Below are 27,603 nucleotides of genomic sequence, written 5' to 3'. Positions count from 1 at the left end.
TTATGACATAAATATGTTATGTAATCTTTGATAAGAGAAAACCTAGAAAAACTTGAGGGGATTAATTTTTCCCTAAAATATTTCAGAAAAAAGAATCACTGTAGTCTCAGTTTTTGTCTGCTCATGAAAACTGAGCCCATGATTCTGACAGAATTGGACTGTCTATCCCAAATCATTTAACAATTTAGAACTCGTTTATTAAATTAATGCATTATTCCATTATAAAAATGGTTTGTGTATACAGTGTGAACTCATGGCATGACAGAAGGGTTTATGCAAGAACGTCATGAGAAGCAAGGCTGTAAAAAGTATTCCTGTCCAGGCTTAAGTCGAGACACATAGGGAGTCATCGAAACTCTGTAAGAAAAGGCATACCTACGTAAGACTTAAGCTGCTTTTTAAGTGGCATCGACTCGTATGTCAGAGACCTGAAAAGATTCAATTAGTCCTGTACCAAAACTCATTTAACACACCGTTTAAAAAAAAACAACAAAAAACCCCCAAAACATTGAAATAGCTTATCTACTAACCATTTCCTCTGTCCTTTTTCTCCTTTTTAACTGGTCTAATTTGGGGCCAGTAGCAGAGTTCTTGCCCCTTTGCTGCTAAGCTGTCCTAGGTTTTCCAGTCAAAAATAGTTTCTTGAAGGTTGAGTGTGAAAAGAGAGCTGCAGAACCCCCAGACGCTCACGCAATTCACTGGCTCCATTGACAAAAGTGACTTCCCACGCTTTGCCCACAGAGGGCATCCCTGCTCATTGATATGTAGACCAGGCGAATGCAGTTGCTAGGAGCCTCCTCCGACCGCTCTTTTTTCCCTTCGCCGTCATCCCTCTGCCCCCACCCCCACCCCCTTCCCGTGGAATCTTTGCCTGATCCAGTTCGTTTCCCTCCGGTCTCCACATTTTCCCTTCCAGCCCTCCACTTCTCCGGATCAATGGATAGTACGGCTCCAACTCTCAGCTCACACACCGCTGGCGGACACCCCAGTAACAAGTGAGAGCGCTCCACCAGCAGCCCCCTGCCTCTCCTCCCTCCGTCCCTTCGGCTCTTGGAGGAAAAACGAGCAGCACCCCCAGTTCTCGGGGGATTTTTTTCCCTTCAACTTTGCCAAGCCGAAGACAGGGAACCAGTCTCCACCTTTTAATGCACAGCCCAGCCACAGGATTGCTTTCTGTCTCCTCTTTGGTCCCCACTGGATATTCTGTTTATTGATGACTCCCAAGCCCGGTGGAGAGCTGTCTTCCCTCCTCTTGCCCCCTCTGTTTCCTTGAGTTAGTTTTCCAAGGTTTTGACTGGGGGGCTCGGAATCTATTGGACTGAATGGAACTTTTTGCTGCCTCCTTTTGCTGCTGATTTTGTCAGGGGACGCGGAAAACGGCTTCGGAGGCAGAAGAGGCGCAGGGGAGGTGGAGAAAGAGGTGGAGGAAGAGGACGCCGAGGAGGAAGCCGAAGGGGCTCGGCGCGAGTGTGTGCATGTGTGCATGTGTGTGTGTGAGTGCATGTGTGTGAGAGCCGCCGCTGCCCAGGACCCCTGGCCCCGAAGGTGTTGGCTGAAATATGGAGAATAGTCTTGGATGTGTTTGGGTACCCAAGCTGGCTTTTGTACTCTTCGGAGCTACCCTGCTCAGCGCACATCTTCAAGTCACCGGTAAGAGGTGGTTTCCTTTCTTCTCAAACCCCCCACCCCCTACCCCCTTTTCTTTTCCTTCTCATTGCATTTGGCGAGTGGTACAGCTGGGGTACAGGGAGAAAGAGCAAGATGTTAGGAGCTCGGTGCCCCACCAACGGTAAAAGACGGGAAGACTTTTTCCCCCCTGGGGGTGGAGGACGTTGGCGGCTGGGGAGTCGAGCGCCCCTCCGCTCTTTTTTAATCTGGTGCTCTTGCATCTTAGCTTTTGCAAATACTTGCCTTGATTTGGAGAGCTGGCGGGCTGGGGCAGGGAGGAGGCAGGTGATGGGATGTCGTTGAAAGGAACAGGGTTGGATGCTTAACGCCTCGGACACCTACGGATTGGGGCAACAGGGCCAAGCGGAGGTCATGGAGGGGCTCTGAGGAAGTCTGTGCGGAAGGTTGGGCTGAGTCGTTTGTTTGCGGCTACATGCGCCTTCGTTTGGGATTTTTAGACTTGCTGATTGAGACTCGAGAAAGGGACAGCTGCTGTGTTTTGGTACTTCGGAGGAGGGGACAGTGGCGCTGAAAAGAGGCGCAGAGTTGTTAGGAAGAAGGAAACGTGTTTTATTTTTTTAACGGTGGATTCAGTTCGCATGCTGTTTCCAGATATCTCCAGGACACTTCCAAACTCCAAATGATTGATATTCCAGGCAACCGGCTCCCTGGCTCTGGCGCTTGGCAAGCGCAGTTTTTCTAATTAAAAATGGCAAAAGTGTTTGGGGGAATGGATTGGGTTATAGCAGGAGAAAGAGGGGTCTGAAGGGTGCTCGGGCTGCTGCAGTCTCCACATACGGAACAGGGGGGCTTCGACGGCTAAAATAATCTAAAATGAAGAAAAAGCCTCATTTTCATGTCCACTCGTTTTGCCGGGCCTCACCACAAATGTAGGGGGGCACTCCGGTACAGGGGCTGGGCCTGGCGGGGAAGGAGTGGAGAACAGCCGGCTGAGCATTCAGCTCCCTTCGGAACCGACCTTTTCCCAAATCCAAAAGAAAAGAAGCCGTGGCAGGAACCGGGGTTGGTAGGAGGACCGGTACCAGTGCCTTGGAAATTAATAGGGACTGGAAGGTAAATGACGGCCAAGCCCCCAGCTGCCCCTGAGCCTGAAGCTCTGGCTTTCTTGTTCCTGCTAAATGCTGCATGGCCCAGGGTGGCGAATTCGAGTAGAGAATGTGCCTCTCCAGGTCGCTAGGGATTCAGACAATCAAGCACGGAACCAGCTGGAGGCTCCCCAAATCCTGGTGCGGTCACAAGCGAACAGGAATCTGCGCAGACACACAGACCCAGACTCCTCACCTTCCTTCTGTCCGAGCGAGTGAAAGAATGAGGGAGGGCGACGTGGGGGGAGAGAGAGAGCGAGAGAGAGCAAGAGAGAGAGAGAGAGAGAGAGAGAGAGAGAGAGAGAGAGAGAGAGAGAGAGAGAGAGAGAGAGAGAGAGAGAGAGAGAGAGGAGAGAGAGAGAGAGAGAGAGAGAGAGAGAGAGAGAGAGAAGCACACGGGCGCGTGCGCGTGTGGTGCATGAGTACCCGCACCCTTGCGCTCAGCAGCCCGTTGCCTTCCCTCCCTCCCTCTCCGGCCGGTCCCCACATCCCGGGCTCCTCTCTCCCGCAGCTTTGTCCTCAGCAATTACTCCCTCCGGAGGAGGGCGGGGGTCATCCCCGAAGTAATGAGTAGGTGTCTTTTTAAAATTCCCTCCTTGCTACCCACAAGGCTAGATGCTGCAGGGAGCAGGACCCTCCTTCTGCGCAGAAGATTGACTTGGGCAGTTTGGGGGACGCCACCGAGGGGAGAGGGGAAGTTCAGAGGGGCATCCCTCGCTGGGTAGAAAGTCTACCAGGCGGGGCTTGAAATGAGTTGGCCGAAAATATTGCACTAGGTAAGGTGTGAAAGAATGGACAATGATGTGTTATCAATTAAACTAAAATATTTTAAAGTCATTTCCCAAGTGACTGTGTCTGGTGAAGGGTGGAGGTACATAAATGGAGATAGGTTTATATATGTTTTACTAATACTTAAATCAATTGAATATCCCTCTTCCCACTTGTTTCTTGTCTAGAGAGTTAGGGCCACATAATACTGCTTTATTTTAATTTCCTCCTCAACAGATACGTCTGTGTTTGAAAAGGCAGACAAAACCATGCATATACAAGGAATAAGCCTGTGGAGAGGCTTGTGGATCTAAATCTTCATGCGTCCTGTACTTCTAAATTCATTCTGGTTATTTGCAAATGGATTGTGATGTCATTTGCACAGGTCCCAGGAAAGTGGATGGTGCTATTTTGAGATACAGTTCATTCAGATGACTCTGGTCTTTGCTCATTGATAGGCTTCTCCTCTATCTCTTAGTAGCAATTTCCCCTCTTCAGGTACATGACAGGGAATTGATGTTGAAGGAAGCAGAGTTCATTCTATGAAAGGACCAGTAGGAGGTGCCCTTAATAAGGCCAAGTGTTTAGTTTACAGGCAGTGAAATTCTCATTCAGCAGGATGTTTTAAAGACTTTGTTGATGGGTAACAAAGGATTATGGAGACTAGCAATAGCGCTGGGCATTTTCCCACTTCCTAGATAAAGTCTGAAGCTGCTGTACATTTTTATGAAATTGTTATGACCTAACAGAGGACATCTTTGAACAGTGTCAGCATAGGATGAAGACTGAAGAACGGTGGCTTTTTAGTTGGTTTTTGTAAGATGCCATCTTCTTATGTATTTGACTTGAGCACCAAGCAAAGATACTAAGTAGAGTTCCAGGATCTCAGATGAGGTAAACATTTTAGACGTTAATGAATGAAATAGCAGGTATATATTATGTTAATTAATTAATTCTTCATATATATATATATGTATATGTATATATATATATATATATATATATATATATATATATATATATATATATATGTTTGGGTTATAGTCTATTGAAGGAAAAAAATCTGTCCGAATTTCTGTAGTCTGGATGTGGTACAATGAGGCTTAGCTGCCTCCCCCATCCCTTTTTTATCTCCCCAGCTAAAGTAGACCAGGTGCCCCATCTGTGTTTGTGTTGATGGAGCATTGCAGACCTTGGGGGTTCCCGGGCAGCCCGCTGTCCACTCCTCTTTGAGTGCTGCAGTATAAATCACCAGAGACCTGTCACAGCATCCATTTCCTACCTAGCCGCAGTTGCCCTCTGAGTTATGAAGCATGTGAAACAGCCACCACATGTGTTATATGTGAATATATTAGGCTTAGTGCATTTGCTTTAATGCTCTTAAAAGCTGGGCTGGCTTGGGCTGCTGATAGGCTTTTCTTTTCTTTTCTTTTTTTTTTTTTTTTTTTTCTGGGGAGAGATTTATAACTTCTCACTGTGTGTGACTTACGTTCATTCTCTGGTAGGTTAACCTCTCAGCAAACTTCTTCTTATTTTCATTGAAGATGGAGCACTTTAATCGGATCTAAATTGCTGAGTGAAGCCTGCTGAAAGTTTCTCCTGCAGGGTAGGGAGTCTGCAGGCCGTAGTATGGTTTTCTCAGCCAGTGGGGAGCTGGTCCACAGATTGGGGAGGCGATTTTGGGGTGGAAAAGGATATTTTCCCTAGTTTCTGGAGAGGGAAGGGATGACACTGCATCATCCAAGGGGATCCCAGCGCTCTAGTTATCCTCAAACACATCTTTTATGAGAGGAGATATTTCTTCCTCTCCAGTTTGCCTTTCTTTTTTTCATGCTTCGCAGTCATGGGAGAGGCTTCAAATGCCTGTGATTTGCTCCTGGGATGTTTTCTGCGGCATCCAGTGGGGTCATCTGCTAGTACTGTGTCCCTCCTTTGGAAACAAGCTCTGGTTTAAATCTTGACTTGCAGACCAAACGCCCCTTATCTTTAGGTGGTACCTCCTGTTTACAGGCAGTGCTGCAGTTTCTGAGCAGAATATTTCCTAAGATTACATGTTAAAGATTACGTTTTAAAGCAAAGACACTTACTGTTTCTTCGGAGAATCTGCCAATGTGAACTTTGCCGGTGAAACTTCTTCCTTATGCCTCTACTAGACAGGATAACTCTATTAGAAAAGAATGCAGTTGTTTTGGGCATTTTCTTAAATGAGCACACATATGCACACACAAAGAAGAGAGGATTTCCACCCTCCATGCCGCCTCCCCAGATGGATGACTTTGGGGTGAATTAAGATTGTGCTAATTTTATAGAGACTTCTGGAAACCCTTGTGAATTCACTAGTGAGTGAGTGCTTCTTGCCTGGCTGTAGCTCTTCCTACTTTGCGTCCATATGGCCTGTATGCTCTCAACAACTTAGAAAATATTAGGACTACATTGTTCTGTTTTGCTACTTGTTACACAGCTACCAGCTCCAATGATACCTTTTTGATGGATTCATCTCTCTCAGATGAACTGTATTATGTAAATTTTGGGAAACTTTCCTTTTGCCTGAGCAAAAAGAATAATGACATAAGCCCATCGAGGATTACTTGATTAATTAACTAAAGATAAAAAGTCACTTGGTTCTGGAAACATACTGTAATCCCTAACAGATAAATACTGTGCACATTTGCAGTCCATAAAATGTAAATGTAGAGTAGTCTTTTTTCCTCCTGTATTTTTTTTTTTTATGATGACAATCCAGAGGAAGATTGAAGAGCTCTATGAATTGTCACAACAGTTCGTTATACCTTCATGAATCATATGTAGTCTGGGATCTCAGTAACTCTTGATTGAAACACACTGGATTAAATATTAACATGGTAACACTTGGCCCAGTGGATTGTTCTGCAGGCTCCCAGGGGGCTGCTTGCTTCTGTCCAGCCTGTCTCTACAGAAGCACAGCTCTCATCTCTCAACTGTGTAGGATTCACACTGCCTCCTTTGCTACAACCCAGGAAAGTCTTCCTCACTGTAAATCCGAGGCCCCGACCCAGGCATTGTGTTTAACATGCTGTATTACACTTCATAAAATCACAGGGATTGGCCTTAAAAACAAATGTTCATGAGTGTTTCATTTAGTGGAGAGTTAAGCTGTCCTCTACAGATAGCTATGTAGTACTCTTACCATAGGAGACCCTCCACTAGTGGCCCCTCAGCCAATATTATTAAAGTTCTAGAGTTCACGAGCATTAAGAAGAGATAGGAGCGAGTTCTAGAATATAGTAGGACATGCCAGCCGAGGCATGCTGTTTTGCAGAAGGCTGTTACCGGGTTGGAATAATAGAACTTTTAATTTTCTTCCAAGTTACTGCTTTTCAGAGATCAAAGCATGTCTCATGGTATTACAGTATCAGTAGCATGGCAGTGACCCAAAGCATTTAAGATATTTTCCTTCAAAACAAGACCTCAAGTAAAGCAACTATTAAACTTGTCAATAAGAAAGGATGAGCAATCCATCTTATTTTACCTCTAGGCCAATTAAAAAAAATGTGCAAGTAAAATTACATGTTACATATGCCAAGTGGGTAATAGCAAAAAATAAAATGCAAATTATTTTGCATCTTTATAATTGCAGCACTCAGGTAAATTACAGCACAATTTAGTACCACACTTTTGCTTCCTCCCACACGAAGTGTTGATTCCTTATCTTATATTTCTCTGGTTTAGCACTGTTACTAACACGGAGAAATGTACTTGGCTTATTGATGGTCGAAAATACGATAGTGCTCTGAAGTTCTTTGACCAATTTTAGCCTGAGATTTAAAAACTAGGCCTCTTTAACACAGTGGTTCGTATGTATGCTTTTCTTTGGTGGTTTAGAAATGCCTGAACTCTGTCCAATGGGATGGTTTAGAAATACATAATAACATGTATGATTGAATTTTCCTTCTTTGTCACTATTGATGGTAATTTGCCAATGGTAAACTAGTACATGCTGCTTTTTTGTAAATAGTTCCACACAACCATATTATTCACAGCTTTCATTTCTTGGGGAGAAAGTTCAACCTGACAACACACAAATCATTCTGTATTTATTGATCCTATTGTTGAAGGCTATTGTTATGACATGACTTGGGTGGGAAAGTCCCTCTTCTCTGCTAAATTTCCTGAGCCTGGTGCCTGTAACCTGCTTCTCATTTTCGTGATGTACTTTAGCTTAATTGTACACATTTAAATTCTGTGACTTCTTGCTTGCTCAATCATTTCACAGTTTCGAGGGAAGAAGGCTCTTTATACCACTTGCGATTATAATGATAGGACTTAACAGGGGTTGTATTGCAGTTTGGGGATTTTTCCCTTATACTTTGCTCATCCTTTAAAGATTGGTTCTTGCTAGAAGTTTACTCTTGAGAGTACCTAGGACAAAACTGCGCCATGGAATTAATTGAATCTTTATGATATGATCTAATGAAAATACCAACTCATTAGTGTAGTATTGTGACCTGCCGCGAGGGCTTATCATTATTATTCTGGTATCTAAAATGTTTTTAACTCTGGTTTTCCGTTTTTATAAGAGGACAGAGGAGTTAAATGGTTAATATGAATATTATTTACTCAAGTCAATTTTCTTAGTAGCTGACGTTTCTTATTAAAAAACAAGATTTTGAGATTTTACTAACTTTTCCATAGTCTTTAAACAAATATCTACTCACTGAGCTACCTTTTAAGTATGTAGAACATAATTTGGCCTGCCCTTAATAGATCCAAGGCATCGCTGTCGCTCAGTTAGTATATTATCTGATATCATGGGATGATTTCCGAAGCTATTACATCATTCAGGGCTGTTTATTTTTCCATATGGCAAAGGCTGCTGCTTTTATTTCCTTAAAATTTTTATTCCTGATTTATAACATGGGTTTTATCTACTTGCTTGTCTCCAGCTCAAACTTTTCCCTGTTAATAAAACTTTTTTAAAGCGGTTGTTCTTTTTTTCTATTTTTGATTTGCTAAGAAATAGGGGGCTGGATTTTGTTGAGATTGTGTCTAAAGTGAAAGAGGAGATTCTAAGTCAGGACCTGAGTCCCACACTAGAGGAAAAAACGCTAATTGGTTTTAACTAATGGGTTTGTAGCATTTCTGCGATCTGATAGTACTTTACATGCCACTTTTCTTTGTACAGCATGGTTTTCCTTGTTATATGAGGGTGTGGACTAGATTATTTCTAGGTATATGACTAGCTTCGACATTACACGATTTATTTAAATTATGAATTGTACTATAGTATTTGGTATAATTAATAATAATAACATTGGTGATCACAATGACAATAATGATAATGAAACAAATACCCATGTACCCACCAGCAGTTTTCTTAATTTTTTTTGTTAATTACTCCTTTGACATTTTTATAGTTTTGCCACTTATGTATGCATGTTTAACATATTATTTTGCTTTGCCTGTACTTGACCATTATAAAATAAACATAATGTGTGTATTCTTCTCTGGTTTGCATTTTTGCTAAACATCAAATATTTGATATTTATCTATGAGGATGCATATTGCTGTATTTCAGTCACTTTCTCTGCTGCATAATATTCCATGAGATTAGTTAGTCAGACTTTAATCAACCATTAATGGACTTTTGGGAAGTCAGTGTTTTGCTCTGGCCAGTAATACTGCTATGAACATTCTTGAACATGTCCGCCAGAACAAATTCACCCCCAGGTCTTAGATATGTAAGCATGGAATTGCCGAGTCATAGAAATAATAGCTTTCCTTTTAGGAGGCAGTGCCAGCTCGCATCTATCAATACTCCTACCGGGAACATAAGAAAGTCACCTTTGCTCCATGTCTCCGCCAAGACTTAGAATTATCTTATGTTTAGTTTGCCCTCACCTGGTGGATGTGAATTCGCATCTCACTGTGGTTTTCATTTGCCTTTCCCTGATTGCTAAAAAGGCTGAGCATTCTTTCCCCATCAATGTTTTGGACATTGGTGATTTCAGCAAGATAATTCTGATTCTGCTTCTCCAACTGAGCCACCGTTTGCTTTGAGGCACCAATCTCATCAGTAGTTCTTTTTTTCCTACTAAACAACCTTTCGCTTTTAGCCATAGATGTTATCAGTAGTCTAACTTTTAGGAAGTTGTCGCCTGATGCTGTCTCATGCTTATTTTAGTCCAGAATTTCCTTAAACACCTTTCCAGAGCGTACACTTATTTTAAACTGGAAAACAAGATTCTTAGTGAGTCTAAGATGAGTGAGTACCTAGCGCAGCCCTTACCTTGTCAGAATCCTGTCTTATCCTGTTTATGATGTCTGGATAGCATATCGCTCGCAGGGAAGCAGGATGCTGGGGGTGCCAGGCTTAATTTGAGGACCATTATCAATCTCCTGAATATAACAGAACTCAAAGACGACTCAATCACAGAATGATACTGATAGATGCCAAGCCTGAGTTAAACGCCTTAATCTGACCATTGGACCTTGGTTACGTTTCCAATGTGGTAAGACACATAGGTCCAGGATCAGGGTTACATAGGTGACTGTGGGTTCCAAACAAACAACCACGTGGGCACGTGTGCGTATGCACACCTCCCAGTTTTCGTTCGGGTTCATAATTGTTTCAGTGATTCCTGTGGGACCAGCTAATGAAGGGCCCTGGATGAAATAAAGCCTGGATCTGCCCGCAGCCGTGGCTTCTCTAGTGTGTTGCCTCTGTGCGGACTCATTAGAGCTGTGAGCCAAGGCTGAGACATCTAAGGAAACCCCCAGCACCTGGAGACCTCATCCATTGTTTCCACATCTTTTCTCAGCCTCATGGGATCCCAGAAGAATATAAATTAGAGAGAAAATCTACAAAGCTTTTCCTTTCATGTCTAATGTCTGGGCAGAGCTGTTCCCTGCAGGACAATTTCTAGTTATTTTTTTCTCTCTAGCTTGAGACATCTCCAGAGATGGTTGGTTCACTGTTTCCCTTGGGAAACTTTTCAGCAGCCTATCAGTCCTTGCTGTTAAAATGTCATGTTACAGTTCATCTTAGATAGCCCTGTTGTAAATGTTCTTCTCGTTGCTCCTGTCACCCCGCTTTGGTCCCTGTTTTCCGTCCTCAGCGATACCCTGCCTTGCTGTGCTGAAGTGCATTGGATAATTCTAGCCATAAATCATGCTTGCCTCCCCCCATTAGCCTTTACTTAACCAGACTATAAATATTTAGTTTATTTAACATTCCCTCATACCCCTCGAGAAGTGTAATCATGTTTATTTTTCCTACCTGATCTCCTAGTTTGTTTATATCTTTTTGGTCCTCAAGGGACCTAGCTTGAATGTGCTCTTCTGAGTAAGGTCTCTCAAGTCATATATTAGAAAATATAGACTTAGCGTAGTCCTTAGCTTATTGTGCAGTCATTCATGAGTACCCATTTTGTCACTCTAAAAATCTGTGTTCTCATTTTTCAGGCAGGACTATTAATGCCTTACAAAATCATTGAGGTATTATAAGGATCAAATAAGATCAAGATTTTCATTCAAGATAAGAGTTAACTAAGCATTTGCTGTGAGTTACAAAGAATTAAACGAAAGGCCTAAATGTGTTTCTCTCCTCCGGGGGGTTTATCAAGTCAAGGTGACAGGCACAGACATAGCTAAAGAGAACACAAGGCAGAACAAAGTGCTCGTTAAATAAAAAGAAGCACAAAAAATGTGGGGCAGACTGAAGAATATGAACTGCAATGTTTATGCATTGTATCATTAATATATTAATGTTAGCCAGATGGGCTGACAGACCCAATTCATTCACCCCGTGTCCTTAAATTGGTCCACACAAAACAAAACAAAAACAAAAAGAAGGGAGTGTAAAAAGTTGTCAGTCATGTGTAAACCGTGCTATGGGTATGGTAAGAATGAGGATAGTGTTTTTCCTGCAGATCTGGTACTCGTTGCTATAAATACATGACTTCCATTTTTCTTCTTTTATTTATCGAGTGTGTATTAAGGTGGTGATGGAGTTTTGAGCTTAGTGGGATGGAAATGTTAATCAATAAACATGTTAATAAATCCATAATTTCAAATGAGATAAGGCTTTGAAGACAGAAAGTATTGTAGGAGAATACTGAGCAGATGAAAGAAGGCTTCCCTGAGAAAGTTGTGGTTGACACCTGAAAAATGAGGTAACTTAGTTACAGAGGGAATTTGGGGAGGGTCAGGAAGAGAATGCTATGTAAGAAAAGTGAGTGCAAAGGCCCTGGGGTGGGAGGAAGCATAGTGAATTCAAAGAAGATCAGTATAACTAAGGCCAAGAGAACTACGCATGGTAACAGCTTAGTGGAGACCCGAGAAGACCGTAGGAGCCTCTCTCAAAGATAGTAATTATTTGTACTCAGTACAGCCATCCCTCCTTAACTTGCATTTTCACTTTCTGTGGTTTCAGTTACCTGCTGTCAACTGCGGTCCAAAAATATTAAATGGAAAATTCTGGAAACAATTTATAAATTTAAAATTGTACTCTGTTTTGAGTAGTGTAATGAAATCTTGCCTTGTCCTGCTCCATCCCATCCAGGACATGAGTCGTTCCTTTGTCCAGTGTCTCTACACTATACAGATATACCTCCAATATATTGTGGATTCGATTCCAGACCACCACAATAAATGGAGTAACTCAATAAAGCAAGTCAGAATCTTTTTTACTTAACATTTTTTTTTTTATTGGTTTCAGGTGGACAAAGCAGCATAGTGATTAGACATTTATATACCTCACAAAATGATAACCCCAATAAGTCCATTACCCATCAGACTCTGTACATAGTTATTTCTACAAGTCAGAATCTTTTTCGCTGGTGGAGGGTCTTGCCTTCAGTTTGTAAATCGTGAATCATCTGTGAAGCACCATAGAGTGGAGAGCAATAAAATGAGGTATCACTGTGTATGCTGCCTGCCCCTAGTTACTTAGTAGCCATCTTGGTTATCAGATCGACTGTGTGGTATCACAGTGCTTGTGTTCAAGTCACCCTTACTTTACTTAATAGCCCCAAAGCACAAGAGTAGTGATGCTGGCAATTCAGATGTGCCAAAGAGAAGCCATAAAGTGCTTCCTTTAAGTGAAAAGGTACGCATGTTTAGGAAAAAAAATAACATAGTGTATGGAGGGTTCAGTTCTGCCATTTTGTGTATGCACCTGGGGGTCTTGGAACATATCCCTGGCAGATAGGGGCGGGACCTACTTTAAATATTGGTTGAATCAGTTGCAATACGTTCATCATCTCAGTGCAGTCATTTTTTTCTAATCTCAGTGCAGTCATTTAAAAATTTAAGCAAATTATATAGTCAATCCTTGCCGTGAATTTATGAAGCTATCCTATATGTCTAGAAATACCTTATGGGGTTTTGTGGACATAACTAATGTGTAAACAAGGCTAAGGGATTTTGAACAGTGTAAAGAGCTAGAGCAGGGGTGTCCAAACTGCGGCCCGCGGGCCAACTGCAGCCCACAATTCATTGTTAATTGCCCCGCAGCAAATTCCAAAAATATAGTTTACTTAAATAAACCAGGTGAGGCAATATGTACTTCACCTCAAGTGAGTGGCCTGGCTGTTTGTGTATTTTACCGCATATGGCCCTTGGTGAAAATTGTTGAAAAAAGTTTGGACACCCCTGAGCTAGACAAATTATTATTAGTAAGCATGTGTACCAGGCTACTTATTTGAAAGCTATCACTGAGCAGAGAAAATAGGACTTCACCTTTTCTATAGAAGTAGGTTTGGCATGGGAACATTTCTTTTTCCTCTGGCCTTCTTTAAAATATGTACCTGATCATTCTTGGTGAGTTAAAAAGGAGGGGGAAATGAACCTATGATTTAAAAGAAATATTTTTTCAGCTTATTTTCTCAGTATGCTTCTTTCCTATACATTTTCTCTCCATTACTATTTCTTAAAAATGAGAGACAGTGTTCTCTTAGATTTCAGTTAGAGCTCATTTAGAAGTCATTGAGCTCACAACCTTTCCTTTCCCAGGGCAAGTTGCAAAGGAGTCGGTTCCATGTTCCTGTGGTCTTTGGCCCTGATGAGACAGGTGGCACAGCCTAGGGGGAAAAAAAGCCTGCCAGCAAGTGTGTTTGACTTTGACTTACCCATCTGTATAATGGAGACAAGATAACCTCTCTTTCCCAACTCTGAATTGGAGATAAACTCACTCCCACAGTAAGATACATAATATATCCCTTCTAATGCCTAACACCTAATATGTGTTTCCTAAATACTGGCTATATTTAGTATTATCTTAAGATGAGCTAGATTTATACTGGGATGGTCTTTGCAAATAGAAAATTTCACAGGCATAGGCAGGCCACTGTAGAACCTTCCTCAATTTCATTGAAGATTTTAAAGACTTAGAATTAAAGGAGACAGTAAGACTCCAATAGCCATTTTGAAATCAAGCACATGCTTAGTTCAGTGGGCCATGGTTTAGCAGGCCATGGCCCGTGCGTTTGATGGATTTGGAGGCTAACTGGTTCAGCTAGTTTAGACCTGACACAGTGCAATACTGATCAAATTTGGCACCATACAACACAGCTCCTATGGATTCCTCATCCAAATTCACGTCCCCTGTTAACCTCTCTCTGGTTAACCGCATTCACCTCCTACAGACACATTGATACTAGCATCCACTTAGCATGAACACCTGTAAGCAAGTACTTGCTTGGTTAAGGTATAGTGCTAGTAGGTACAATTTGTCCCAAGACTCCTCTCTGGAGGAGAGGCTGTCACCTTGATTGTGTATCAATACTCAGCCCTACCTCGTAAGAATTCATTTAGAATCCCTGAGATGCAGCCCAGCACAAGTATTTTTTAAACCTCCATAGGTGATTTCCGTGTGCAGCCAAGTTGGAGAAACTGTGTCCTAGGGCCTTGCTATTCCAAATGCGGTCCACGGACCAGTGAGTTTGCATCACTTTGGGAGCTTTTTAAAAACACCGGCTCAGGCCACACCAAGACATACTGAGTTAGACCCAGGTCACTGAGATAACACTGCTCTTGGAGACTGAAAACCCACCGACAGAAGTGACCGTTGTTTCTATTTCTTTGTAAAAGTCAAGTCAGTGGGAAAAAGCTTCTTCCATACTCCTCTAAGCTTACTTTGAAGCCTCTTTGGAGTTCTTTGGCTTCAGGAGCTAGTCTTGTAAAGACAAACTGTGCTAATATTAATTAGCCTTCTGGTTCGTGGTTTAGGATACTTCTTGGAGGCCACGGCATGTTTCGTTTTCCTTGAGATTTAAAGCTCTTAAAAATGCCCAGAAAATGCTCTTTGGGGGTCCCACCTGCCTTTTCTCTTTTCTCATCGATGCTCAAGAAAAGAAGGCACATTTTAAAAGGGTCTGCTGGTTTCATTCCATATTTTCCCCTCCCTCACCTCATTTTTCCCTTAAAAATACTTAGATCCAAAGAAAAAGACAGCCACTTGAGTGGGTTACTGGGCCCTGCACACTTTCTCTCCCTTCCGTCCCCTGCCTCTCAGGTTTGATGCTAAAAGCACCCACCACAGGTGCTCGAAGTGAAACCCTGACAGGAGACTAGGTGAACCCCGTTCAAAACCTTGCCTTTTGATCGGGAATGGCCTTCAGGGCATGAACAGAGCAAGTGATCGCTTGCCTGGGCCTTTGTGTCAGAGGAGAAGGGGTGAGGTTTTTTTTTTAAGAAGAGTCAAGCTTTACAGACAGAAAGCTCCCTGCGAGGTTTTGAAGCTTTTTCTCCACACTGCCGGGGAGAGGAGCTTTAACTGGCGTGCTCCAAAATCAGACTGTACAAGAAGAGAACGTGGGGGCTCAGCTGTGCAGATTGGGTCAATCTGAATGAACATCACTAGTGTTCCTCCTGCGGAGAGAAGTTTCTGCTTAGTTCAGGAACTGTAGGCCCTTTTCTGTTTCCAGTAGAAAATGAGTAGGGCTTTTGTGAAAGGTTATGTAAGGCTGCTGTTTTTTTTTCCCCCCTAGAGTAAAATTCTATTTATAGAGGGGTTAAACTGCCTCTCAGGGGGAAAAATATGCATTTTATTCCCTAATAGCTTAGGAAAGATAATTTAATCAATCTTCAAGGAAGAATTAAAGGAAGCGGGAGAGAACGAAATCACAGGCAGAGAGAGTGGGACCTACAAAAAGCAGAAGTAAGAGCGCGTCAGCCTTGCTCTGGTCCTTGGTGCTGTAGCATTTATAGGGTGACCTGCTGTTCCTGTTTCACTGTAACTGAGAGGTTTCCAGGCAGCAGGACCTCAGTGTAAACAACAGCACTAGCTCAGGTACCCTAGAATGGTCGGTCACCCTAAATTAGGCACCCGAGGTAGGGATGGTAGGGGGAAGTGTTTTCAGTGCTGCAGTGGTATTTTAGACAGCATGTTGTTAGCCATATGGAGAAAGAATGAGGGGCTGGCATCATGTCTATGAAGAGAGGGCTGTCCCAATAGCCCAGAAAAGATGGGTGCCCATTTGGAGGTTTAGCAACAACACCTTGTGCCTTGGCTGTGATTTCTGAGTCACAGAGTCCGTACCTCTAACCTGTGCCAAAGTCAAACTTGATGTCCAAAACTGAAAGATTGTTTGTTTATTTTTCAGCCCACTACCTGCCCAAAAAGCTGTCACAAACAGCTTATTCTCAATATTAGACTATGTTTTGGAGATGGTAGGATAATGTCATGTCATGTCTAATAGTTTTGTGTTTTACTGTGCCTAGTGTGGTGCTGGGTACATATTAATTATTCAATAACTACCATTAACTCATTGATTTCCATATCATAATTATTCTCAAGTTTGCACAGAATCTGAAATTGCTCTTGTGCACACATGATACAAAGGTCAGTTAAAGATATGTTAAATTTCAGAGTACCTAGTTTTTAACTACAGACAAGTTTATTCTGTTCTCTATTTCTCCTCTTTTTTGTTGGATTTTTTTTTTTACATGCCACTATTACTAATTTTATTGGCAATATTCCAGAATCTTTTTGCAAAATTCAAAATTAAGGACATCTTGCCAAATTAAAATGCAAATAGACTTTGCTATCTCTGTTAGCTCTGCCACTAATGCATCTAGGGCGTATGGAAATGGAGCAAGATAAAATAGGTGAATGATTATTTTCCGTATAATAATTCCAGGGATAGAGTCTGTGTTTTTTTTAGGAGAACCATTCCTGAGGACTGGAATGAGTCAAAGAATTGAAATGTTATTTTAGTTGAAGTCAGACAAAATGATGGAGGTAACAGAGACACTCAGAATGAGGTCAATACTTCATGTGTTTCAACACTTCAGTCAAGCAGGAAAGGACCTCAGCAATTGTTTGAGATGACTCTCTTATTGTACTGATGATGAAATAGGAAAGTTAACTGAGAAGTTAACTGAGCTCCCAAATCACAAGTCTAAGAATGAGTGCCATGAAACATTTCTTCACACATAGGATTAAATCTTGGTTCTACCAAGATTGGACTCTTATGACCCTCATTACGATCCAGGGTCCTCATTCCTAAAATTGGGGAAACCATTACTGAATGGGTGACTTTTTTTTTTTTTTTAATATATGACACTAAAGGATTATCACAGTCCTTGGCAAATAAGGAACACTAAACTATTTCTTTTTTTTATTAATTCATTCAACAGATGTTTATTGAGATCATGCTTGGTTTATCATATTTGTTGGCTCCTATGGCGGATGTAAAAACATACAACATACTGTCACTGTTCTTATAGAGTTAATAGCATGCCTAGGGAAATAAGACCTAGGCAGCTTAAATATTTTTTAAAAAGACAGAAGAGCAGAGTCACAAGACAGTATATTAAGAACCAAATGAGCGAGGGGAGCACTTACAGGAGAGGATGAGAACACTGTCAGAGAGGCTTTACTAGAGAAGAAGAATTGAGTCTGGTGGGCAGGGTGTTTGGAGAGGAAGGGAGTGTATTCCTATGTGGGCACTGCTCTTTACGTGTGCAGGCTCTGGAAGATAAGTGGAAGGGTGGCGAACACTTCCCTTCTAACAGTCAGCCACTCACTCGCCACTGCGCCTCATCTTGTCACCAGCGACAGCTTCTTTGTCCACTAGCCTCTTCCGAAGCAGATTTGTGATGACCTAGGGGCAAAAAGGAGAGAGAAGTGGCAAAGTCATCTGAGACGGAACTTGGGCAGCATCAATAATGTAATTTTAGAATAAAGAGGTCTTGCCTACAAGGATTCCTAATAATTTTAGGGAGGTCTCAGAAAGATAAATTGCTCAGGAAAGGACAGATGGCATCACACACCACAATTCGAACCCTGCAATTTATAATAGTAGCTGCGAAAGCAAATTTAGGCCCCTGAACTGATGGAAATTACTGTTTCCATCTTTTTCCTTTCAGCACAGCTTCAAAATGTATAAAAAAAACTTTGATTCAGGACTCCAAAATCCGTTATTACTAATGCATGGCTCACCCATAAAAGGTTTTCTGTATGTTTTACAACCAAAGGGCAGGTAGTGCAGCCCAGAATTTTCAGTTTAAATAACTTTTCCTTTCCCCCTAGATACTCAATCATATAAGGTTACGATAATTAATAATTGGTAAATGATGATGATGATGATGATGATGCTGATGATGATGTTGCTTTATGTTTGTCTGATACTTCATAATTTCTAATGGCTTTCACATGCATTATCTAAATTCATCTCCTAATAGCTCTAAAAAGTGGGCAGAATAGCAAATTTATCTCATATGTTTCGTGAGGAAGGTGATGAAGACCGGTGGTATAATATTTGTGTAAGATCACAGTGAAGTTACTAGTTCTGTAAGAAAAAACTCCAATCTTCTGACTTTTAATTATTTCACTCACTAATATGCTTGTGTATTAAACACCTTCCAGAAATGGAGAGGGGGGTGGAAAAGCAACAGCAACTTACATTTTTTTTTTTTAATGAAAAGTATATGCTCTAAAAAAAGTGACAACTAGCGTTCAAATCTTAATTTTGAATAGCATTCTCCATTCAAAGGAACAAGGGTCCCTTGAAAGAATGGCTAATTCTAGAACCTAGGTTGGAAATAGATGATAAGCCTGGAGCATCTTACAGTGCCAGAAAGTAAGGAAGTTCTTTAAAAATGAAAAACATGCAACGATGGAGTATACCGAAGGGACACAGGAGCTGACTGAAAGCTCTCAATGGCCAAGGCTGGAACAATTTGAGCAACACTGCAAATCAAGTGATTTCGGATTACAACCCAAAATACAACATAAATATCCATGAATCCATACTGCTATAAATAAATGATTGAATAAATAAGTGAGAAAGAGTAGACAAATCTCCTATACAGAAGAATTCCAAATCATTTATATGGATCGTTCATCCTCAAGGAGGTAGAGTATAAACCCCACTCTTTTCAGGAAGGGCTATGTACAGTGATTTTTTTTCAAAGAGTACACTATGGGGGGGGGTAAGAGTACAGTAAGAGTACAGGGGAGGGGGGTGACTTTCCAGACCAGAAACCGGATAAACACTAGCTCAGCCCGACCATCAAGGCCATCATCAGCAGTGACAAATCATGGTAACAGCAAGTTACCCTGGTACAATGTGATGAGATTTGCACTTCAACTCTGTGATCTCCATGTTCCAAATTCATCACCCCAGTCTAATTAGGAGAAAAATAGCAGACAAAACCTAATCTGACAAAATACCTAACCAGTACTCCTCAAAACGATCAAGGTCATAAAAAATAAGAATAGTCTTAGCTATTGTCAGTGCCAAGAGAAGCCTAAGGACACGTGATGACAAAATGTCATATGCTATCCTGTGTGGAATCCTGGAACAGAAAAAAAGGACCGTAGGTAAAAATAAAGAAAACTGAAATAGTATGGACCCAGTTAAGAATAATGCACCAACATTGATTCATTCATTTAAATAAGCATGCCATATTATATTATGTTATTAATCATAGGAGAAACTTGGTGTAGGGCATGTAGGAACTTTCTGATGCGTCTTCACAATTTTCTGTAACTCTACAACTATTCTAAAACGAAAATTTATTTAAAAAATGGTATATTGTTTTGTAAGAGTGGAACATCGAGCCGAGAACATAATCTCACTAAACTTATTTCTTCCTCTTTAAAATAAGAATAGTAATTCACTCTTGTATAGTTATTCTGAGAATTGATGTTTCTATAACCCTTAATATGCCTGTGCGTTCCTCAGTGTGGTGGCATCAGCACCACTTATACCCAGTTTAAAAGAATTCAATAAATAAAATGCAAATGTGCAGGCTCCACCTCACACCACCTGGATCAGGGTCCCTGGGCAGACCGGAAGGGACCAGGAGATGGCATTTTTAACATGCTTTCCAGGCGATTCTTATACACACTTAGCTTTGAACACCACTATATTTTGCTGTATATTCTCTGAAAATTAATCATGGTAGTTCTCTGTGTACTGAGCCAGTGTTTGAACTCGGTATGAGTTTGAGTGAGGTGGACTTGAGTTTAGATCCCAGCTCTAAAATTTTCTAATTGGGAGAATTAGGGCAAGGTACTCTACCTCTCTGTCCCTTGGTTTCCTCACCTGTAAAATAGGAAAAGAAGACCTAAATTGGAGAGTGTGTATAACCTTATTTAAGAAAATGCATGTAGTTCTTTAGCGTATTACCTGAGGTGCCCGAAGCACGTAAATAAAACATAAGTAGCATGACTGCATTCGTATTATAGTATTAGTGTGGATGAAATAAATGAATGCGTACAAACCTAAACTGCTCCTCGTTGTCACGGATGCCCCACTCTTTAAAACAGCTCTTCAGCCTCCTGCAGTGTGTTGCTTACATGTTTTTAGGAGTTGCATGAAGATTGTCATCAACAGGTTGGCCTGCTGAACAGTGTCCTACCTGTGGCAGTCTGGCATGCCCACCCGATTTCTACCCTGTCCTCAGGTAGCTTCCATCTCCTGCCAGGCGTCCTGCCTCCTCTGCTTGACGGCTGCTGCCGTGTCATGTAAGGCCATCAGAGTTCTAGAACCTTTCTAGTGCTAAAGCATGATTCTGTCCAGTGCCTGAGTATACTGACACCCTCTTCCTCCTCATCGAACTTATCATACTACTTGTGTCCCTTGTTTTAAAAAGTCCTTTAAGACAAACATAATTCACTTATCGAGGGTCTGTGATCTTCCTCTATGGAAAACTCAGATTCAGCTGAAGGTCTGGTCTGAGAACAGATGTCACATGTCCTACTTTCCTGTGGGTTTAGCCTGTCTTCAGGTCACCAGTGGAATTTCTATAATTAGTATTTAAATCTCCCCTATATTAATGAGCTACTGTAAGGAGATATCTGTTTTTTTTGAGTTCATACACCATGGTTAATCTCACTGAGGCTGAGACATATGTAAAGTACAAAAAAGTAGAATAATAATAATCAATATTGTGTGACTGTGTGGTTTAAAATGATGGGCAACTATTGTACATGAAATATTTATTACCCACTATTTCCGTATTTAATAAATGTATATTTCCTTAAGCAGCAATATGACAGCTAAAGGACTCTATTTCCCATAATCCCTTGCCGATAGGATTGTGTGACATAGTTTTGACAAATGGCATGGAATCGGGAGACTCCTTGAGATTTTGAAGGAAGTGTATTGTCCTGATGTAAGAACCACTCCCTTCCTCCTTGTTGCTTCCTTTTTCTGTCTGGACAGCAGAAGTGATGCCTGCATTTGGAATAGCCATTTTGCATTACATCACCTGTTAAGGAAAATGAGAAGGAAATGACAAGAAACTTGAGACCATGATGATTTCTTTGAGTAGCAATGACATCTTGGGCCTGCTTCCTTCCAGATTTCTTATTAACGTGAGCAATTTAAACTCTATTTAGTTTTAAAGCACTGTAATGGGGTTTAGCCATTTGTCACCAAGTTATTTACCCCTCGCAGTAAAACAAGGGTGGGGGGGGCTGATATTATGTCTTTTTATAGGTGGCAAACGTGAGACACCAAGAAGTTAGCCAGCTTGGCTTTGTACTAGTAAATTGCAGACCTATGATTCAAATCCTGGCTTTAAAACACACATTCTTGAGTGCATGCTATAATTTCTAGATAAATAGAAGAGGTTATTACTATTATGGTATTGTTATTTTTATGATATTCACATTCCCTCTCTAAGTAGATGATATTTTTCCTATGAACATGTATTATTTAGACACCTCTAGATTATTGAGTATCTAAATAAAAACTCAATTTTCTATTAATCATTTTCAAATGTCACAGTTTTCAATAACAAGTTCTAAGACAGCTTCATGCACTTTAATTTCCTCTGAAAAGAAATCCACTGCCACCTTATAAAAGATAAACATTCCAGCTACAGCTTTGGAATGCTAATGCCCTGCCGTAACAATGAGGCTAAGCTCTGTAAGTCACATACGTGTTGGAATTTCTCTCCCATCTGTAGTGTAAGGGAATTTCACATAGTTGTGATGTATCGTGTAAATTAGGCCAACAAAGTGCTGTGCTATGTCTTCATTAAAATAGGAGACAGCACTAATGCAACCGTGTAGTGTGGTCTTGTGGCCTTTGAGTTATGAACATTCAATAGCATCTCCTTACTTGTGCTTAAGTTGCCATTTGTGAGCGGTGTATGATCAATTAATCAATAACCCAATTTTCTGTTAAAAAGATGGTGCATCATTTAAAAAAAAATCAGGGATCATTGTATGATTTTACGAAAAAAGCTGTGTCAGCAGGAAACTTGTTTGAGAAGCATTGCAAGCTTTTATTCAGGGATGGTGATTTTGCTCAACTAAGCCAAAGGTGCAATTGGATACAGATGTCAGTTCCTGAAGTGTTTTATTATTTTGCAGCTTCTAGAAAAGAAAGTACTAATTTGGAATGGCTGATAAGAATGCGTTGTTTTTACTCATGATTGGGTATAGGTTCATCTATGAAATGCACAGTGAAAATAAACTGATCCTAAAACTTAAAAGTTTAAAACTGATTAATTCTGTTTTATTACTTACAAATTTTGAAGAGCATACACAGTCGCCTAATTTATTTCACATAGGGTCGCAGCAGCACAGAGTGATATTACTATGATGATGGAAATGACAGCCATGTAAAGATGAACACGTGGCCCTTTCAAAATCTAATGTATATTTATGTGCTTACCTTTATTATAAATCCACCCTAAAAAGATATATATGTTTATTGCGAAAATTCAAGTACAGTATTATGTAAATGTGTGAGGTGGAGAAGGAACCGTCCCCCAAATTTCATGCCTCCAGGGTAAACCACTGTTCATTAGTTTGCTCTGTCTTTTTTGTGTGTCTTTTCTACCTGCCTACAATTACTGTGAAACTTGGGGAAAGTTACATTTATTTTGGCATCACATTGACATATTGAGCTCTGTTTTATTTTTACCAAATAAGTAAATAGATAAATCCTAAAACAACAAAGCAAAGCAAAACAAAATGAAAAACTCAGACATTTGCTTTATCATTTAGAGGACATGACCAGATGAAAATAATTTGCAAAGCAGATCACCTTCCAAGAGAAACAAGTGTTAGCCCTGCCTGTGTTTTTTCCACACACAGGAAAAGAGTGACCGTGTTTCCCTGAAAATTATACCAAGCTGGACAATCAGCTCTAATGCATCTTTTGGAGCAAAAATTAATATAAGACCCGGTATTGTATTATATTTATATTATATTATATTATACGAAAGACCCAGTCTTATTTTACTACAAAATAAGACCCGGTCTTATTAATATAAGATATTATATAATTATATTCATTTTTGCTCCAAAAGATGCATTAGAGCTGATTGTCTGGCTAGGTCTTATTTTCAGGGAAACACAGTAGCTCCAAGGCTTCAGAAATGCCTGCTTATCCTGTAACACTTGCTTCTCAAAGTGGGGCCTGTGGGCTGGCCACATCAGCATACCATGGGTGCTTGTTAGAAATGCAGAAACTCAGGCTTCATCCCAGATCTGCTGACTGTGAATCTTCATTTTAACAAGAACCGTTCATGATTTGTATGCAAGTCAGAGTTTGAGAAGTATCGTTCTAGTTCTAGCATGCTTCCTACTCGAACCTCTATTATATTCTAAGAGATGAGACTGCTCATGAATTAGCAATGCTGTCAGAGAAAGTCAATGTCATCATTGCTCTTTGATGTGACTTTCAAATCTGCTTCAAAGGACTGGATGTTATGCTCATTAAACAGTGTCAAGATCAGAATAACTGTCCCAGGGCTGGCTTACATCCATCTCTGCATTGAGGTCACTCCACATGTTCCTCACCTACTTGAAGGCCCAAAGCACTTAAGTCCACAATGGGTTGTAGAATTACGCTTCCCATTCCAATATTTGTTACTAATCATGGACAGCTTGGTGTTATTTTGCCGATGCATATAAAGACTCACCCTAATGAAACCATTAACAGAGGGAAGATATTTTTTTTTCTTTATCCTAGACCCTCAGTTAGTGCTTGATTATGAAAATGATGTAATAGTTCAGAAAACACCAAATAAATGATTGATGATCTTCCTTTGGAATTTAGGTGGAAATAAAGGTAGGCTGGCTTTTTGTGCTGTGATGATTTCGCAGGAAGACAGTGTATGAAGCCTAAGATTCTATCAACTATCTGCAGGCAGGAAAATAAAGGCATTGCTGGTTTCTTCCTTATTTCCTCTCATGGCCAAGGTACTGTTAAGTCTTCTTTTCTCTCCAGTTTTTATCAAATAGATTTTTCAAATCACTAGTAATGTAGATTACTTCCATTAACACGTAGGAGGTAATTATCCCCTTCTGTGGCACCTTAACTTTGTCTTGTTGGAAAGTAGCATCCAAAGGGGCCAATCAGGATTAAACTGAAAACATCAAATCTAAATATTATTAGGGAGTGAAGAGGTGATGAAGGGTACGTTGAGAAATGTTAAAAAGAAGTTTTACTCCATTAAATCGAACTTCAACATATTCTCCTTATCCAAATCACTGTTCCTTTTTGGTTCACTAAGATACCATTGCTAGCCCAACATTTTAGTGGATTCAATGACTACAGATGTCATCTGGGCATTTTAAATGCAGTAACTTTGGATGATGGATCATCCACTGAGAAATGCGGCTTTCAATTGGAACTTGGATCTCTACTTTTCAAGCAGTCTCGAGGCTTTGTATTGTAGTGAAATCAATGGGAAACACCAGGTTAACAAAATTTTGTCTCTGGTCTGTTGCAGAAACATTGGGGAGGAGGGGAAATCATCTCTCACCTTCTGTCATACCACTCACTTGACCTATAAAGATGATGGATGTCAAGGAATAAAACTACAAGGCACTGGGTTTTCTTTTTAATGAATCAAAGCTGAGCTTCCTATAAATAATGCATTTGGGGGTATTTTTCATAGACTTGTCCACCTTCTAAAAGTTTTAGGCCTTGAATTACTTTAAGCTTGGGATGTGTGGTTTCACTCTTCTGTGACAGCATTGCTTTCTTTCCAGGAACAATGTAATTAAACTCTCCATTGAATGAAGAAACATGCCTGTGGCTGTGTACGGCATTTTGATTCGGAAAACCTTCTCCTAGCTAAAGCAGATGTTTCAGGATGGAAAGTGCAAGTGACATCTCAAAAGCTGGAACTGTTAGATCTAGCCTCTGGGTTTCTTTCTTCCAGGAGGGCAGCCCTATTTGTAGAAACCTGGCCATTCCCTTGAATGGGTAGATGAGGGTTATTGATTACGTTAGCTCTGTTTACCCAATCATTTCTGCTTCCCACAGATCCTCATTTGATGGTTGTGTTTTCTACCAGGAGCTGAGAAGTCATTGACTTTGATAAGTGGTTGATTTCTTCCTTGAATTTCTGCCAAGATCTCACATATTGTATCTCTCTACACCCTAATTCCAAGCATTGACTGGTTATCTGGTTGAAAACAAGATTGGGGCAATGGTAGAAATTGTCCAATTTCCATTTAGTAAGCTCCCATAAATTTCTAAGGGGGTGATAGGGAGAGGACATATGAATTTCATAATAGTTTTTATATTTTAGCTCATAGTTTTAATTTATTTTTCTCTTAGCGTCTAAAATCTATTATTGAATTTCTGTTTTGGTGTGTGTTAGCCCCTCAAACTAAGAGTTTCAAAAGACCCTAAAAGGAAAATGGAATGTTGTAATCAAACGTTCAGTAAGAAAAGCTGAATATTTTCTTATGATCCTTTGTATGACCAGGTTGAGGAGTGGGGACAGAAGCCAACAAAACTTCTTTGTTCTTTTAGCTCCTTACAGTAAAAGGAAAAGAGCATTTACTTGGCTGGTTTATAGATGCCTTTTTAGGGATTTATTTTGCTGGTTTACGGTCTAATAGGAGACTCAGAGCTCATCACTGAAGTCTGTATTCAGACCAGGTTCAGCTCAGACTAATTAATGGAATTATGTAATCGATTGGTTCTGTTTCTATTTCTAGGACTCTTATATTTTGAAATGAGAACATGGAAGTGGCAATCAGGTTCACAAGGGCACTCTTCAAAGACCCTCATTTCTCCTTTCTCTTATATTGCATAGCCAATAAAGAATACAACACATTTTCCTTCTTTGAAAGATTCTTGGCAGTTATCTTTTAGATACAAAAACCTCCTTTGCCCATTGCTTCAGGCTGTGTCTTCTTTGACTCAGAAAACTCCACCACCAGGGACATGTTTCAGGGAAAAATACAATTCCCAGTAATTTCTAGAGCCAAGGGATCGATAGATCTTGCAGAAGGGCATAAGGCAAAAGCAGGAGAATTAGGTTCTACTGGTGAATTAAACAATTTTTTTAAACTTTTGTTGGTATTCAGCCAGTAGGTACGAGTATGGATGTTTAGATTGCTAAAACACTAAAATATTTCTTCACTGGTTGGTAAGTATTTGTTGCCAGGGTCTTCCGTTGTGCCCTGCCTCCTCCATTCTGATTGGCCAGTGTCTGTGCCAGTCAGCTTACAAAAGACTCCCTTCTAAGATACCAACATTGGCTTTCCCCCAGTGACTTTGGAAGGCCAGATGTACCCTCACCAGATCCTGGGTCACCTTGACACCCTCCAGTTTGCCAGCTAGACTGCCCAGCATTATTCCCCTATATGCTGGCCAGCCCCCAACAAACCTGGGCTCCTCTTGTGCTGGTCTGGCTCCCTGAAACTGTGACACTTGAGTAGGTTGGTGTTCCTTGGGTCACTCTCCTATGAATATCAGTGGGAACTTCAGATCTGAGAGAAAGTAGGCCAGTTGGAGGGCTGACTCTCTGCTCTGTCGATTGCTAATTTTTAATCATGCATGCTTTGTTGCCTCTGTTCTTTGGAATAAACGCTAACTGCCGTTGTCACCTTGAAGGGGCCTCATAGAAAACATTACCTAACATAAAATGATTGGTTCTATGACTTCTGTAGTGAGTTTTAAAACTTTTATTGTTTTTGTGTTATTTATGAAAGTAATTGTGTTCAATGAAGAAAACTTAAAAACAAGATCAGTAGGAACAAGTGTATAAACTGTTTATTCATTATTACACGACAGAGACTTGCTGTTAAAACTTTAATATTTTGTGTATATACTATACATTTTTTCTTAATAGTAAATGAGTCATGTTATGTATACTTGTATAACTTTCTAAAATTTAACAATCTATTGTTAACACAGTTCCAAGATTTGTAGGACTTGAGTGGGAATTTGGAAGTCAGCTAGTTTATCCTCCTGGCCAAGGGGAGAAAATCCTTTATATAACATTTCTCTCAAAGATTCACCAGATTCCTCCTTGGTACCTCCAAAGACGGGGCCGCAGCCTTATTATACCTCTCCCTTCAATTTTGGATCGTTGATTACTCTAGAATGTTCTGTATCAGTCTTGATCTAAATTTTTCCTTCCTATCTTTTACCCATTAATCCGGGGCTTGCTCTTCTTAGCGTGCAGGAAAAGGGTGATGTGGCCTTGAAAGGGTAGGTTTTAAGGCAGTCAGACCTGGCTGAACATGGCAGAGACTGGAGGCTTTACTGAGCAGTAATACTTGGTCATGAGATTGCTTGAGTCTCTTGGGTGAGCCTTTTAGCCTATTGTTCCCACTTTCTCATTTCTACAGAGACTTATGTTGGGG

General features: G+C 40.7%; 1 protein-coding gene across 2 annotated transcripts in view; it reads left to right on the top strand.

Annotated features, from left to right (window-relative positions):
* Positions 1-932: 932 nt before the first annotated feature.
* DCC (DCC netrin 1 receptor) overlaps positions 933-27,603 on the top strand; it is a 1,070,394-nt gene continuing 1,043,723 nt past the window's right edge. For both annotated transcript variants that reach the window (XM_081078113.1, XM_081078112.1), the window contains exon 1: positions 933-1,650. In XM_081078113.1, coding sequence (XP_080934239.1) covers positions 1,560-1,650 — 91 coding nt within the window. In that variant the 5' untranslated portion in view covers positions 933-1,559. The remainder of the gene's footprint in view (positions 1,651-27,603) is intronic.

The sequence above is a fragment of the Rhinolophus hipposideros genome, assembly GCF_964194185.1.
Source record: "Rhinolophus hipposideros genome assembly, chromosome: 17".
In the NCBI taxonomy this organism is placed as follows: Eukaryota; Metazoa; Chordata; class Mammalia; order Chiroptera; family Rhinolophidae; genus Rhinolophus; species Rhinolophus hipposideros.
This window is presented reverse-complemented; position numbering and strand designations above follow the sequence as displayed.